We start from the raw sequence: 16,496 nt of genomic DNA on the forward strand, positions 1-16,496 counted from the left end.
ATGTTTCATTAAAAAGTAAACCAAAGATGAAGAACTGGAATTTCCTTCGTTGTACTGGATACAAAAAACTACAAAAGTATCCTTATTTTTTTATATTGATGGGTCTCCCAAGTGATCCATTGAAACGTTGTAATAACTATTAACAACAATTTTAACGTAAATCAAAACCGTTTCCGAGTTTCTGTAAAACACAGGAGAGATATCTCAAAATTATATATCGATACTATCAAATTTCAAAGATTCATACAATCCTATCCTCTTTCCTATTTTGAGCTTTCCATTTTTATATGGCATCCTTTCTATATGGTGTTTATACGCTATACCAGCCTGGGTTTTCTATAAGGATTTCCTTGAAAAACACGTGCTGTTTACAATGAAGCTATTGAAGAAAGGGTCGTAAGTGGTAAAGTGATGGTGAAGCTGTCTCTACAAAAGTTGTACAGATCCAGTACGAGTTAATTTGCCATTTTGTTTTGACATCTGTTTGACATCTGTTAGACTTGTTTGTCTTTCTGTCTTTTTCTTTTTTTGCCACGGCATTGTGAGTTTATCTCAACCTATGAGTTAAGAGGTACCAAAACAAGATAAGTGTTCTGAAAGGGGCACTTGCTGTCAAATTCATGTTCACCGATTTAATTCAAATTCTCATATTTTATTTAAAACAATATAAAACATTTATCCAAACTATTTAAAGTCTAAAATGAATAATAAAAAGGGCACGAGCTGGAGAATACGTAGCTTCGTTTCGTGTGTATTTTAGTCCAGATGCCATCTAATTAATTATCGAGTTGACCTCTAAAGTCATGCAATGACCATATAAGCGATGTAAACATAAATATAGATATAAATAGATTAAAAAAAAGTCGTGCTGTTGGATTATTCTATATCTATTTAATTTCATTTTATAGATGACAAATAAATGTTAACATCGCTTATGTAACATCTTTTTTACCTGTAAAAGAACGAATTTTGTGGATCGAATCAGTCAATCAAATGATTTACCTTTGTTTTACGTTCAATGTTTACATGCTTTTCCTTTAAATAACTTTACACATACAATTCACGTGTTATCCCTCCCAAGCTAAGGGGTTAAATTGAAGTTCACATGAATACGGATTTAATGAGGTCGAATTATTCACTTGCAAGCGAATAATTCAAAATCAATGATTTTTAGCTTATTTTGACAAAATTGAAACATACTGGCTTTTCAAAACTAATTATTATTTCACTATTTGCATTTCATTATTGATTGAGCAAATAAAAAAAAGAGATATTATATTTTTTTATACATCTTGTAGCTAGTGCCCTTTTAACGTTTCAGTTAAATGCATGGAATTAATAACGTGTCTTCGTCTGAATTAGTAATGTCATCTCTTCAACAATTTTATGGAAGTCATGAGTTGTAAGATCGCTATAGAATGTGCGGTCTTTCATCTTATGGTTTCGGCGGGATCATTTTGTTTATTTTGCCTCTCATTTCAGGTTGATAGATTGTGATAGTTTTTGTCGAGACTGAGACTTCTGTGGCAGAAATTTCAAAATAGGGATAGTGATCAGGTTGTGGCGGCGTTAAAAGACTTCATAAAAGCTTGATATTTCAGAAGTTGGAAGACATTTATATATCCTTCATACTTTTTATATATATACAGATGTCTTGTGTAATGACTTTTCTGTCTGTGATAAACTAAGGATTTTTTTTTATCCCAGGCATAGATTATCTCATCCGTATTTGGTACAACTTTTTGGAATTTTGGATCTTCAATATGCTCTTCTACTTCGTACTTGTTTGGCTTTATAAATAATTTGATTTGACCGTCACTGCAAAATCTTATGTAGACAAACCGCGCGTCTGGCGTACTAAATTATAAACTTGGTACATTTGATAACTATTCTGTCCATTATCTTTGACCTCAAATTCATGGCCAAGTGACTATTTGAAAAAATAAGTTTTTCAGTAATCTTAATTTCTCTCTTATTATGAGTAATAGGATAATTATATTTGGTATGTGTGTACCTAGCAAGTTCTCTGTGTTTGTCATACATTTTTCGCTAGACCTTGATCTCATCTCATTGATCAGTGAACAAGGTTAAATTTTCATTGTCTCGTCTATATCTCAGATACAATAGGTCTAATATATTTGGTGAATGGAAGGATTGTAATGTGTACATGTCCAACTGGAAGGTTTCATCTGACCTTGAACCCATTTTCATTGTTCGGTGGTTATAGGTAAGTTTTTGTGTTTTGGTGTATGTATGCCCCACCAACGATAGTAGAGAGAAATCATGTTTTCTGGTCTGAACGTCTGTTCATCTGTCCGATCGAGCGTCCGTCCGTCAGTATGTATGTCCTGCTTCCTATAAAAGTGTATTGTCAAGGTAGTTTTTGATGAAGGTGAAGTCCAATCTGAAACTTAGTACACATGTTCCCTAAGATATAATCTTTCTAATATAATTGCAAAATTGAATTTTTTTACCCTAATTTCACGGTCTATTGAACATAGAAAATGATAGTGCGAGTGGGGCATTCGTGTACTATGGATACATTCTTGTTTTAAGTTGAGTTTGTTTCTTAGATACTATAGCAGAGATGGGTCTGATTACTTTCAATGTAATTGATTAAATTACAATTACGTTGTCATTTGTACGATTAAATTAAATTAATGATTACATCATTTTTGAAAGTATCTGATTAAATTAATGATTACATTGACAAAGTAATCATGATCACATCTGATTACAATGAATTTAAAAACAAAACATTTTGAATGATGTGAATGAATAAACGTTCAATATAACTATAGCATTTTTGAGAAAGTATTTTATTTGGTTCAATTATAAAATGATAACTTTAAATTAAACTTCATTTATTTAAATAAACACCAAATTTCACTACATATATATACATTACACTTTATCATCAATGATCTCTGAATTATTTTAAATTACATTTAATAACGATATTTTATAATCAAGAGTTTTTTGTTTGTCTTCTGACCTCTTTCATAATTTATATGTATTCCAAGTTGCAGTTTATGGAAGTTTAAATGTGGATGAAATAAAGTTACCAGTTAAAACTATGTTATATTTTAATAGAAATGTTTAATCAAATTATAAACAATATCAAGGATTTGTATAGTCAGACTTATATTACTATACAAAACCTTGACAATATGTTAGTACTAAAAATCATTGCATTTTACATGTCCAGTCAAAATCCAAAAAAAAAAAAAAAAAAATAAACAACATATTTGTCCAACTTTTAATTTAGTTTGTGCTAATTAGATAAATTTTCATGTCTGATTTATCTTTTATCATATATATTTCCCTACAGCTATACTCAATTGGTAATTGCAATAAAAACAAACATTAATTAGTCTCCTACCTGTCAATTAAAAGTTGACAAAAATCACAAAAATTAACAAAAGATTATAATTCAGGGTTAAAGAAAGTATTACTTGAATATATAACAGTTATTATCAAATATTAATATGAAGATTATTAAAAAACGATGAATATACATGTATGTACAATATCTTTTAACAAAAAGATATATAATTGTATTATATGTCTCTGCTTAGGCTAATGATGACTTTTCAATACTGTAACTTTATTTTTTACTGAAGTAGACATGCTTGAAGTAACCAAACCATTTTAGTATGTTTAAAATTTATCATATGAATAACAAAGAGGTTCATTTAATGACCAAAAACACAATTTTAGATTTTTTTCATTGTAATCAGAATGTAATCAAAAAGTAATCATGATTACAGGGTATTTTGAAAAGTAATTGATTAAATTAAATTACATGTAATCAGATTTTTGGCTGATTAATGATTACACTGATTACTTGAAAAATAGTTATCAATTACAGCTGATTAACGATTACAATTACAATTACCCCAAGTCTGTACTACAGGTATATGTAATATCTTAACTTTATAAAAAAAAAACCATGTAATTATTTTAAGGTGTACATATCTGTATGGAAGCATTCATTTGACCTTGAACTTATTTTCATGGTTCATTTATCAATGTTTATTTTCTTGCTTATGTTTGTTTCTTGGACACTATTCGCAATATGTCGACAATATTTAGTACATAACATTATTATAAGGTGTACATGTGTTTCCAGTTTGGTTTACCTGAGTGACCTTAACCTAAGTTTCCTGATTCATGTTTAGTTTAGTTGACAGTTTATTAAAGGGGCACTAGCTACGAGATATATAACACATCAAAAGTATGATTTTTTTTTGTTCAATCATTAATGAAAGTGAAAAAGTGAAATAATTATTTGCTTTTATCAGCTAAAATGGTTAAATTTTGTCAAATTAAGCTAATAAAAATTGATAATGAATTATTCACTTGCAAGTGAATAATTCGACCTAATTAAATCCATATTCATGGGAAGTCCATTAAACCCCGTAAAAAGTGATAGAATAACGCATGCATTGTTCGTGTACGGGTATTTAAAGGAAAAGAATGTCAACATTGAAAGTGAAACAAATGTAAATAATTTGATGAACTGATTCGATCCTCACAAAATCATTCTTATAAAGGTAAAAACGACACTAAACATAAATTTTTAATCTAAAATACAAAATTTAACAGACCTATAAAAATCCAATTGCACGAGTTGCTTAATCTATTTATATCTTTGTTTATGTTTACATCGCTTATATGGTCATAGAAGGTCAACTCGATAGTTAAGTAGATGGCGTCTTGGCTAAATTTTACACGAAACGAAGCAACATCTTATTGAGACCATGTCCTGTAAATTGTTTATTTGATATTTTTTATAGTTTGGGAAAATGTTTTACATTATTATGAATAAGATATGAGAATTTTAGTCAAATCGGTGAACATGAATTTGGCAGCTAGTGCCCCTTTAAAACATTATATTTAGGAGTTCAAAATAAAATCAATGGTCAGTAAAGAAGGTGGAAAATCTCAGCGTGTGCACCCTTGTCTGCATGTGTGGTAAAGATTTTGAAAACTTTTGTACATGTAGGTTCCTATTGGTAATACCGTCTCACTATATTATTTAACCGTGACGATATATATTACAATATGATATAAGGGAGCAAATCAATATGAAGACTTATTTCAGGTGCAGTTGATGGCTGTATGTATGTGTGTCACTGTGTGTTCAGTTGATGGTATAGTTGAGGCCAAAACTTCCCAGTTCACTCAAATGAAAAAATCGTGTTTCAACATAAGTTCACTTCATTAAGATGAAGGGGACTATGCTTTGTATAGTTAAATTAATTTAATTTCGTTATCTTGTTTCTTAAGTTAAGTAAATGCTTCCATTTAAATTAGAAACCTTATAATAGTAGGATGATTCACTTGTCATTTCTTTATTTAATACATCTGTGTATGCAATATAATCTGAAATCAAAAATGAAATAGTATAATTAATCATCAAATAACAAAATGGATATCTTAGTAGTTTTTGTTACTGCCGGTTCTTCCAATTTTGATTAAAATACTGATTCTGAGCTCGCTTCGTCAACAACAAAAAAATAAATAGAAACGATCCCTTCAACTATCTGTTTGAAAAACTATAACGTCTATCACTGGAATTTATGTCTGCAAGAGGTTGCTTTCGGCAAATGAAGGTAGATGAATGCTTATGAATGAGATCGTAATCTGTTACATTGCTCTAGCAAATGTTTAATATTTAGGCGTTACATATGAATCCCGATTTATCGACCTTTCTACTATACTTATACAGGTGTATATCTAACACGAAGCGATATTGGTATACTAGACGTTAGTCATATTAATGATCATTAATATTACGTCGCAGTCATCATTGCGGTCTGTGTTTAAGTCCTGTCGATTTCTTTCAATCAAATTCAACGATTGGGATTGAAGCTCGCATTACACCGGTTTTGAAATATTTATAACTATTGGCAAATCAATTTTAAACTGACACTGAATTTATGAACATAACGGAAGTCTATTCTACATAAAACTGTTTAAAGTTCTTTGCTCATCTAATCAGTAAAGACGGAAATTCAATGCATTGGTTCATTGCCTCAAGGACTTTGTATCATATCATAACATGATGATTTCTAAGTTTAAACTGTTATGATTTCAGGAAATATCTAGATATCTAGAAGTCCAAAACTGCAAAAACATGTCGCTATTGAGTTAAGACACATACATATTATACATGTTATATCAGTTAACCAATTCGTGATCGTGCACATATAACTTATGCAGTGTTAATTTCGGCTGTTCTCCCTTATAACTCAGTTAGTCATGCTAATAAAAATCTGTATTGTGTGAATATGTGCAGTCGTAATGTATGAATTGTAATATGATAACACGTTCATAATTACTTGTTATTGCAATAGAAAGTGAATTTTGATGAAAAAGAAGTATTTTCCCGCCTTACTTTCCTTGTTGTGGTACAGTAACAAAGCGTAAACTTGACATAAAGAGAATAATAATATACCTAATTGTATTTTGAGAAACATGTCTGCTTCAATTTCTAGCACCTCGACAAGGACAACGTCCAAAGCATTTAGTTGTTGTTCTCCTTAAATTAAACAAAATACTACAATATTAGAATCAGATATTGTTATTTTGTTAAGCAATAGCTATAGGTTGTATTTCTGTAAATATTGACAATGCAATTTTCCATAGGAACCCCTTTTACGGCTAAAACTGTATCACTTTTACTATGAAGTTTTGAAAAAAATCTTATCCTAGAATTGAAAGTTCATATACACTACAATTTTTTTCACAGGTCAAAATATAGGGTTGTGTGGCATATTCTCAACGTTTATATGCCCTGAACTTTTCAGAGTTTAAACTAACACTAAGTTTTTAACTTCCCCTACCTCGAATTAAGGGTTACCACCGATTTTAATGTAAACAATATGTACATGTATATTTACTGGTAACATTCCCAAGTTATGTCTCTATGAGATGGAACACAGAGAGCACAACTGGGAACCAGTATGTAAACAAAATTGATTTTCTTATGAATATTCTAAATCTCCCCAAAATAGGCGTGGTTTGAGAAACAGCTGTATTTACAAAGTGTAACATATAGTTTGTTTACAAATACCTCCTTTATTGTACAGAAAATTATAGTTATTATCATCAATATGCAGTCGGCAAACATTCAGCAATCGCATAGTTTTACTCAGTATAATGATTTGGTTAGATAAATCTGCAAGCTTATTGAATTGCTGAATTATTCAATTCGCTAGTACACCAAAAAAATATATATATATACAATCTTCTATTATTTATATCTACGACCGGCATTCATTATATACTATTTTCATATGACCAACTTTTGTCTCTAGAGTTTATAATTTGCGACAGGTTACCTTTCTTAATCATTAGTAGGTCATCCTAGTTCTCGGTAAAGAAAGAGCGACGTAAAGAAGTAAAATAAAGCTTACGATCGATCAAATTGGGGATGGGAATTGTTTTATGTTATTCATAAACATAAAATTGGTACTTACAGTTAAATTTTCAACCAAATTGCGTCAATTACATTGTATGTGTTTGATTTTACTTCTTTTGAGTGATCTTATTTGACAGAGTATTTCGTACCATATTGTAGGTTACCCGTCGAAAATTTATATAATCCAAGGTTTGTGAAATGACTGCTTCCGAAAATGGCTTCAAATAGAATATTGAAACTACTATATTTGTCTAAAACAATACTTAACCCTTAACAGTACTTTTAAAAAGTGATACAAGTAAAAAAAAACTTTCAGGTACCTTTAGGTAGTTGAAATAGCTTCCACTGAACTGCTCTTCAAATAAGATGACACATTTGTTTTTGAATATATGTCTGATGACCACAATTTCACATAATAAACGGACATAAATAGTTATAAAACATTCGCATAAGTTACAGATTGAATTTCTCCTTCTGTTTCACAACAACATATGAGTTATAAAGACACACATCTACCTTGTGGCAGAATCGAACAAAATCTTTACTTTGAAAAACCTCTATGGCATGCGATAGTTTTTTGTACCATATCGTATAATATGCATTCTTACAAAAAGGAAATTTCCTGTCCCATGAAATGGAACAATTTTCAAATATATATACTGTGAAAGTACTTTTATTCGTGAGGTACCAATTTTCGTGGTTTTCGTGGATGACTTTATCCACGAATTTAAGTGTCCAACGAAATAAAACAACCATTGTCCAAATCAAGACATGGAAGGATCCCCATCGGTAGGTTTGACCACTGATATGATCTAGAGAATATATTGAATAACGCCAAATCTGAGAATACTTTAATAGAAGTCACAGAACTACAACCGCATGCAGGATCATACCCATTTAATCTTTAATAACCTAAACAGTACAACTTTTGATCCTTTAATTCTCATAAAAAATATTTTTGATCGATGAAAGTCAGATTTCCAGTATTGATATGTTAGTATGATAAAGTGTTCATTTTATATCCTCATAGTTCTCGTACAATAATACTTTCATGCTGGGCTTGATTTTGATAAGAATTATTTGACAATTCAAGATACGTTTATAGCATTTGTTTATGTTACTATTTTCAATAGGTGACATGTTTATGGCCTAATTAACACCTTTGATGGTCTTTAATCTGTTGATCACTTTATCATGGGTTAATAAGTGTTATCATTACGATTTACACGGGTCAATGTTTACTTTGCAACCTTCGTTTCTAAAGGCTTTAATTTTTTAATTTTTTTTTTTAGAAAATTAAAATCCACGAATTTTTAAAACCCACGAACATGTAAATATTGTTCTACGGAAATTGATACCCACGAATTAAAGTACTTTCACAGTATAAATACTTACGCACACCCTGCTTTGCAATTATTATCATAGGTCCTACCATTTGAGCCACACACAGGAAACTTCAATTTCGGACATGTACATTTTCTGCACGGACAACGACCAGTACATGCTGCTTTGACATTCCTAGAAGTGAACATGATGATTAGCTGGGTTACAAACTCAAACCGAGAGAGACATATCAACCATAAGAGAAAAACAACGAAAAAGCACAAACACCGAAGTGCAACAAAAAATATATAACAATCAGAAAAACGAACTATTAGATACCAACTACCATATTCCTGACTTAGTACAGGACATTTGGAGAAAAATGGTGGGCTGAACCTGGTTTTGTGGCTAGCCAAACCTGGCGCATTATGATATCACATGTTTTCATTTTTAGCTTTATGATGAGTTACTTTTACGCAGTTGCGATTGTGTAACAATCAAACCTGCAGCTTTTTCAATAATGGTACCTCAGACACAGTCGTCACAACGTATTGGAATTTCAGTTGATTTAACTGTGCATATGATTTTATTAAAGCGCCACTGCTGAGTAGATTTTAAACGAAACACGCGTCTGGTAACCAATGTATAAACCTGGTATTTGAGACGAGTCTTTTGTGCACAGTTTGTTTCCATGTTAAATTTGATAGCATCATTCTTTTCATCTGTCTACCATAACTTGCCTTTATACTATGTTAAGTTGAGTTCATTTATATCTTTGGGTACCAAAAACATGAAGACACGAGTGATAATGTATCTACAGAATGTGCACCTTAACGTTAACTCACTTGCACTTAGCTTCACATATAGTATCATATGTTCTTCCATTTACACCGCATACAGGTCTACTGAACGGACAATCACGTTTGGAACACGTGGTGGAAACACACGGACACTTTTTATTGCATTTAATCTTTACATTTCTAAAAAACAAAAATTTTCAAGCACAAGAGATACCTTTGGAAAAAAGTGTATATTTCCTTTGTCAAAAGGAGGTATAAGATGAACATAACTTTGGTTCTTAATATCAAATTATGAAAAAAAAGCCAAAACTTTTTTTTCAGGAAATAGAGAGTATAGTTCCATCTTTTAACAAAACGTCTGAAAAAGAAAAAGTTACATTCATGTTTACATTTAATGAGTATGACGGAACTAAAATTATTGTCAAGAGATTTAAATGGTCTATATGTTTTAAAGAAATAGCCTAGCTGATAAGCAACCCCAATTATGTAACACATATTTATGAATATTTTATATTTTTATTATATCCTTGTTATGGTATATTTAATAAAAATTTCAGTAGGAATATCGTACATTTACTTTCAAATTCACAAAAATAAAACATCTTCTGAAATATCTAAATTGATGAAATACTGATATCATATGAATGTTACTTAAATTAGACTATTTTATTTATGTATTTATGTATGCATGTTTGTAAATCTTGTCATGCTTGTCTTGGTAGCAATCCAATATTTTAATTTTACACTAATATAATGATTTGAATTGATTTGAGTTGATTTGTTTAAATAGTTTACTTGCTAAATCAGTTCTACTTTAGTTCTCATGAGATCATTCTAACAACAGCTCTGAATCTCATCTTATATTCACTTCTCGATTTTACACACTCAGATTTCAAGTATTCATAATGATTGATAATGCAGATGTGTTTTTTAACTCTTGAAAATTGAATTAAAGTTATTCAAGTTGTCAAAACTTATGCCCACAAAACAAGTTACCAATAATGATAATTTATATATTGTTTTAATTATACAAACAACTTGAGAGATTTAAAACTGATACTTCTTACTTACGCACATTTCGCCTGACATTTATTAATATATGTTTGACCATCTTCTCCACAAACACGGTTCACTCTCTTTGGACATTTATCATTGCAGTTCCCATTCCCACATGGACATCTTCCTTTGCATTTAACTTGAACATTTCTGTAAGAAAAACATAATTGATATCATGAAAATCACTTTCGTTCACTGATTATTCCAACAACAAATATCTTTTGAAATAGAATCTGCTTAGACCAAAACGCAAATCTAGCAATCTCAGTTGGGAGAGATAGCGAAAAAAAACATCTATGAGGACGAAAATCAAATTCCCTTTGCAAAAAGTAGTTCATATTCTGTTTGGTAATGAAAATGCCATAATTTGAAGACAATACCAAAAACAAAAAAAAAAAAACATTGCGCAACAATTAAACACTGGTGCTCCGGAAAGATATTCAATTTCTACTTGGAAAATAGGACACTTTCCAGAGCGACAAGAAAAGTACGCGTTCGTTTCTGAAGAAAAAAGAATGAAAACAGATTTAAAAGTAGGAATAGATATATAGCATTTTTACTACAAATCCGTTAGATAATTAATACACATTTTACAAAAATCTTTATTTTTACATACCGACACCTCATCGCCACGCAACTGTTATCATGGGTTCTGTCGTCCGTTCCACACACAGGGTCATTTATTGGAGGGCAAAGTCGTGAGCAACGACAAGGACAGGGCCCTTGACATTTAATCTCAGCTTTTCTATAACGATAAATTAAAAGTTAAAGCTTTAAAAGATTCTTGCAAAATCGCAGGAATTAATTTTGTGAAGATCAAATTTGTTTAGTAAATGTTGTCAATAAATCTATTTATTTTTGCTAAGAACTCGATTAATGATTACGGTCAAATTAATTTCTGAGGCCATGCAAGCGTTTTGAAAACGTTTGCATTTATTATATTAATTTTTGATAGCCATTTACATGCTATATGGGTAATCTAATATGAAATTTGGGAAAAAAACACTGTCCATGAGTATCTAAGGGCAGATGTTTTAAAGGTCAAATGTAATTGGGTTAGTTATAATAATTACATACTTAACTTGAATAGTTTTGTCATTAACAAAAGCAATGTAGATAAAAGTTCAGAGAATAATGATCAATAATCAACTTCCTAACAGTGATCTTATTTAGATTAATCGTTATTGTTGAATACGTCAAGACTGACTGTTTATACTTGAAAAACGTGGTTATATTATCCTTATAGTAGCAAGAAATTTAATTGATTTTTTTGCATTTTATGTAATATAATATCAATGATTTCATTAAAAATATCCATTAATGTAGACACTCGAATAAATTAGTTGTTCCTTTGTTAAGAGCTGATTTACAAATGCTTGTAGAGCAAACATTTGATTGACTTGATTGCTTTGTTTGTATAGGTGTTTGCTCAAACAGGATTTTGCACAGGAATTTTCGTATGAAGAAAATGGGGATAAAATATGTTTTACAGCTAGCTAATTCAGATTGACTTTTGCTTGCAAAAATAAAGTTTGTACAGATTACCAATATTTGATTAGGAAATTAATATCTACATCCATGAGTAACTTAACCTTGAGAAATAAGATCCCAGATATTACAAAGATTTTTTATCTCTTCTAAGGGTTAATAGTTCTTACGTACTGACATTTGGCCCTACATTCGTTGTTGTATGTAATTCCATCAGATCCACACACAGGGTCTCCCCGTCTAGGACACTTTCTACATTTTTTTGGTTTGCATGGACACCGTCCTCTACATTGCACCTTAACTTTCCTAAAATTAAATGAACAATTAAATTATGTAAATACCGACGAAAGGATGTTTTTTTTTTCAAAAGAAAAATCAATAAAATAGCTTGTCGAAATAATCCCCTTGAGTAATAGTTCCATACCTGCATACGTAAATTAGCTTTTATAATGTTTAAAATATATTTAGTTGTTCATTTCAACTTGTATCTTAATTTTGTAGTATGCTTTAAAATTTTCTTTTGTCTTTTAATTGTTTAATTTTAAATAATGCTTAAACACTTTTTTCCTTCGATTTGCACAAATTAGTTTTTATTTGCACAACATTTATAGGGATGCATTTCAGATTATGCTACATATTAAACTGTAATTTATATATGCATTTAAATATATGCTGCCCAACACCCTTTTATTCATGCTTTGAACTTTATGTTATGTTTATATGTATATAATGCCATTTATAAGCCGTTAAAGATAATGTTTGTTTGGCTATATGAATCCGAATTAAAAAAAATCGTATACGTTAATATGCATGGATATCACAATGGGAAACATATTCATCAATGTTTGAGGAAAAACATTTTTTTTTGTTTAAAAGAGGGACGAAAGATACCAGAGGGACAGTCAAACTCATAGATACAAACAAACAAATAAAAGTTCAGAAGACACAACATAGAAAAGTAAAGACTTAAGAAACATGAACCCCAACAAAAACTGGGGGTGATTTCGGGTGCTCCGGAAGGGTAAGCAGATCCTGCTCCACATGTGGCAATCATCATGTTGCTTATATAATTGAGTAAGTGTACCTTTACATGCATCTGAACGCAAACGTTATACCGTAGTAGGTAACATTCATGAAGAGGGAAGGATATTGTAGTTACGACATAGGAACATATCCGATATCATATAACTAAACATTTGAAATAACCAATACTCTATGTTTCAATGTCATTGTAATATATAATAAAAATGTTTGAACTTAACTGGGTATTAAGACGAAGAAAAAATTAGAAAAAAAATAGGGATAGTTCACATAATGGCCCTGGCGATAGTTGATTACTCAGTCGATATACCGTTGTATTTTATAAAGTTAGTTAAAGAATATATAATTTAACATAAATCTTACTTGCATCGTTGAGCTATGCATTTATTTGTATAATTTTTACCATCCACTCCACACACTGGATTATTGTTGGTTTTGCATCTACAGTCACAAGGACAGGGCTTTCTACAAAGTACTGGTATTCCTCTGAAAACATAGCGAATAAACAATTTATATAGATCTAAATTTCCTTTTGTAGATGAGACACAATAATAACTTAAAATGAAACATGACGTGGTTTCATTCAAATGTCAATCACGTCATCGAATCTACAAAAATATTTTGAAGTTTTAATAAAGCAAAAGTCACCATCTAAATATTGTCTTTTCATCTTCAAACTATTGTAGTTTATGTTCAACTTACATGTTCTACAACCATTTTATCAAATAATCAATAACTGTGCTGATAAACAGATTGATTCCGTCTAGAATAAATGTTCATATACATGTATGTATCAATTATATTTGTTTTTTTTTAAATCATATGTTTGTATCAAATACATTTAGGTGAATAACTAGTATATTATGTTTGTGTATTTAATAAATGTACCTTTACTTACTTCTGAACGCAAAAATATATACTGTAGTAAATAAATGTCAGAAAAATATCAACTCTTTTGTTTGAGGCTTTGAAACTGGGATGGGCGAGGGTTTCCATTCCTTAACGAAATTGTGAAGAAAAGTGACTTGACATGATATCGATATTACACGAAATATCATTTGTTACTATATTTGATAGATAAAGACAACAGAAGGTGTTCGAGCTACTGTTTGAAAACTCGGTTTGTACCAATTCTCGCCTTATTTATTGACTGCAATAACAAAACGTTATAACAGTTAAATCAGTCATGGTCTACCTGGATATGATAGTAGTTATCAAGAGGTACCAGGATTATAATTTTGTACGCCAGACGCGCGTTTCGTCTACATAAGACTCATCAGTGACGCTCATATCCAAATATTTATAAAGCCAAACAAGTACAAAGCTGAAGAGCATTGAGGATCCAAAATTCCAAAAAAGTGGTGCCAAATACGGCTAAGGTAATCTATGCCTGGGGTAAGAAAATCCTTAGTTTTTCGTAAAAATCAAAGTTTTGTAAACAGCAAATTTATAAAAATGACCAGATTATTGATATTCATGTCAAGACCGAAATGTTGACTACTGGCTGGTGATACCCTCGGGGACGAAACGTCCACCAGCAGTGGCATCGACCCAGTGGTGTAAATAGTTATCAAAGGTACCAGGATTATAATTTTGTACGCCAGACGCACGTATGAAACCTTTTTTAAACAGGTGCACAAATCGTTTATTTTCGAGGATTTTCTTATTTGTTGTCTGATTGCATTCTTTGATCGTATTTCAGGTGAGCACACTTGTTTACTTTTCAAAATTTTTGATACGATCTAATGATTTCTAATTCATTTTTTTAAAAAGCCGTATGAAAACCGCTGAATGACCATTTTGTGTTTGCTGTCACCTGATGTTTACATACATCTCTCTTTATATTCCGACGCAATTATACATTATCGATATTCATTAACATATGTACATGAAAAGGCAAAGTGTTTACTCGAGACAAATCCACTACACACAATTGACAAAATATTAAGCAAATAAATAGCTCTCGTATTGCTGTTCTGTCTCTCAATGACACAGTGAGGCCTCCAACATAGAAAACATGTTAATACATCACTGGAAGATAAAGACGGATCATAAAGCACCGGTTTTAGTAAAAGATTATGGTCACATCATTATTTGCTCTTTTCTGATACATATAATTTGATGTGATATCGTAATACTATCTGACCGGAATAATAGATTTGTTATAATCTGGTCACCTTAATTCTATCTTGCAATGATATGGTGGCGAGAAAAATCTGGGTTCACAATCAGCAACAATTGTATTTGTCCACGGGAAGGTAGAGTGAATCTGAGACGTCGAGGGATTGAATTATTCTAGTAATTTACTACTTTACACTATTCCTTAGTCAATATGAGGAATAAGAAAACACACCGTAATGTTTATATGTTGTCATGGAAGCTGTTAACGCAAGATGGAATAGGTAATAGGGTGAAACAAAAATACCCGTATATAAAACACTTACAATCGTCTGGCTATGCATAGATTAGAATGTGTGATTCCATCAGCACCACAAACAGGTCGGATATTTTTAGAACATTTCCTCACTGAAACAGTAAATATATAAGCATTAGAACTATGAGGTAAGTAAAGACAATGACAATATCAAACGGAAATGCGGGTTTAACGTCAAATAAACATCAACACATCATATAAAAGTAATACACTCCACCCATAACATAGTAAAAAATGACAAATAATGAGGCAAAGAAAAAAAAGACAAACAAAACAAAACAAATACAAAAGAAAAAAAGGAAAAGAAAAGAAAAGAAAAGACAAACAAAACAAAACAAATACAAAAGAAAAAAAGGAAAAGAAAAGAAAAGAAAAGAAAAGAAAGCGAAAAAAGAAAGGAAAAGAAAAACAACACAAAAAAAGAATAAAGCGAAAAAAAAAGTAAAGTATAAAAGACAAACAAAACAAAACAAAACAAATAGGGACAGGGAAAAAAGAAAAAAAAAACAAAACAAAACAAAACAAAACAAAACAAAAGAAAAGAAAAGAAAAGAAAAGAAAAGAAAGGAAAAGGAAAATAGATGACTAGAAAATAGAGAAATTGAAAGAAAGAGAACACAAAAAGAAAAGAAAAAGAAAGTGAAAAAAACCGTAAAAAAACAAATAGGAAAAATATGAAGACGAGAAAAAGGGGGAAACAGAAAGAGGAATGACATAGGAATAAAAATAAAAATGAAAAAAAACAAGGCGATTTTTATTTTAGAATTGATGGACAATCACAGAAGATTATACTTACGGGGAGGTGGAAGACCTATCGATAGACCTGAAATTACAATGAAATATCACACATCTAATACTTCAATCGTCACTTGAATAATAACAAGTACAACAAATTATCAAAAAGAATAAAATATTGGTCCTGAAG

At 30.6% G+C, this 16,496-nt stretch overlaps 1 protein-coding gene across 1 annotated transcript; it reads right to left on the minus strand.

Annotated features, from left to right (window-relative positions):
- Nucleotides 1-5,341: 5,341 nt before the first annotated feature.
- Nucleotides 5,342-16,410, minus strand: LOC143049485 (uncharacterized; the record flags this gene model as incomplete). Its single annotated transcript, XM_076223101.1, has 10 exons — nt 5,342-5,388; nt 6,464-6,547; nt 8,825-8,947; nt 9,598-9,732; nt 10,624-10,758; nt 11,225-11,353; nt 12,271-12,402; nt 13,501-13,623; nt 15,582-15,663; nt 16,368-16,410. Coding segments are annotated over 9 exons (957 nt in total), but the record flags the coding sequence as incomplete, so codon positions are not given.
- Between the last annotated feature and the right edge of the window lie 86 nt (nt 16,411-16,496).

The sequence above is a fragment of the Mytilus galloprovincialis genome, chromosome 10, assembly GCF_965363235.1.
Source record: "Mytilus galloprovincialis chromosome 10, xbMytGall1.hap1.1, whole genome shotgun sequence".
NCBI lineage: Eukaryota > Metazoa > Mollusca > Bivalvia > Mytilida > Mytilidae > Mytilus > Mytilus galloprovincialis.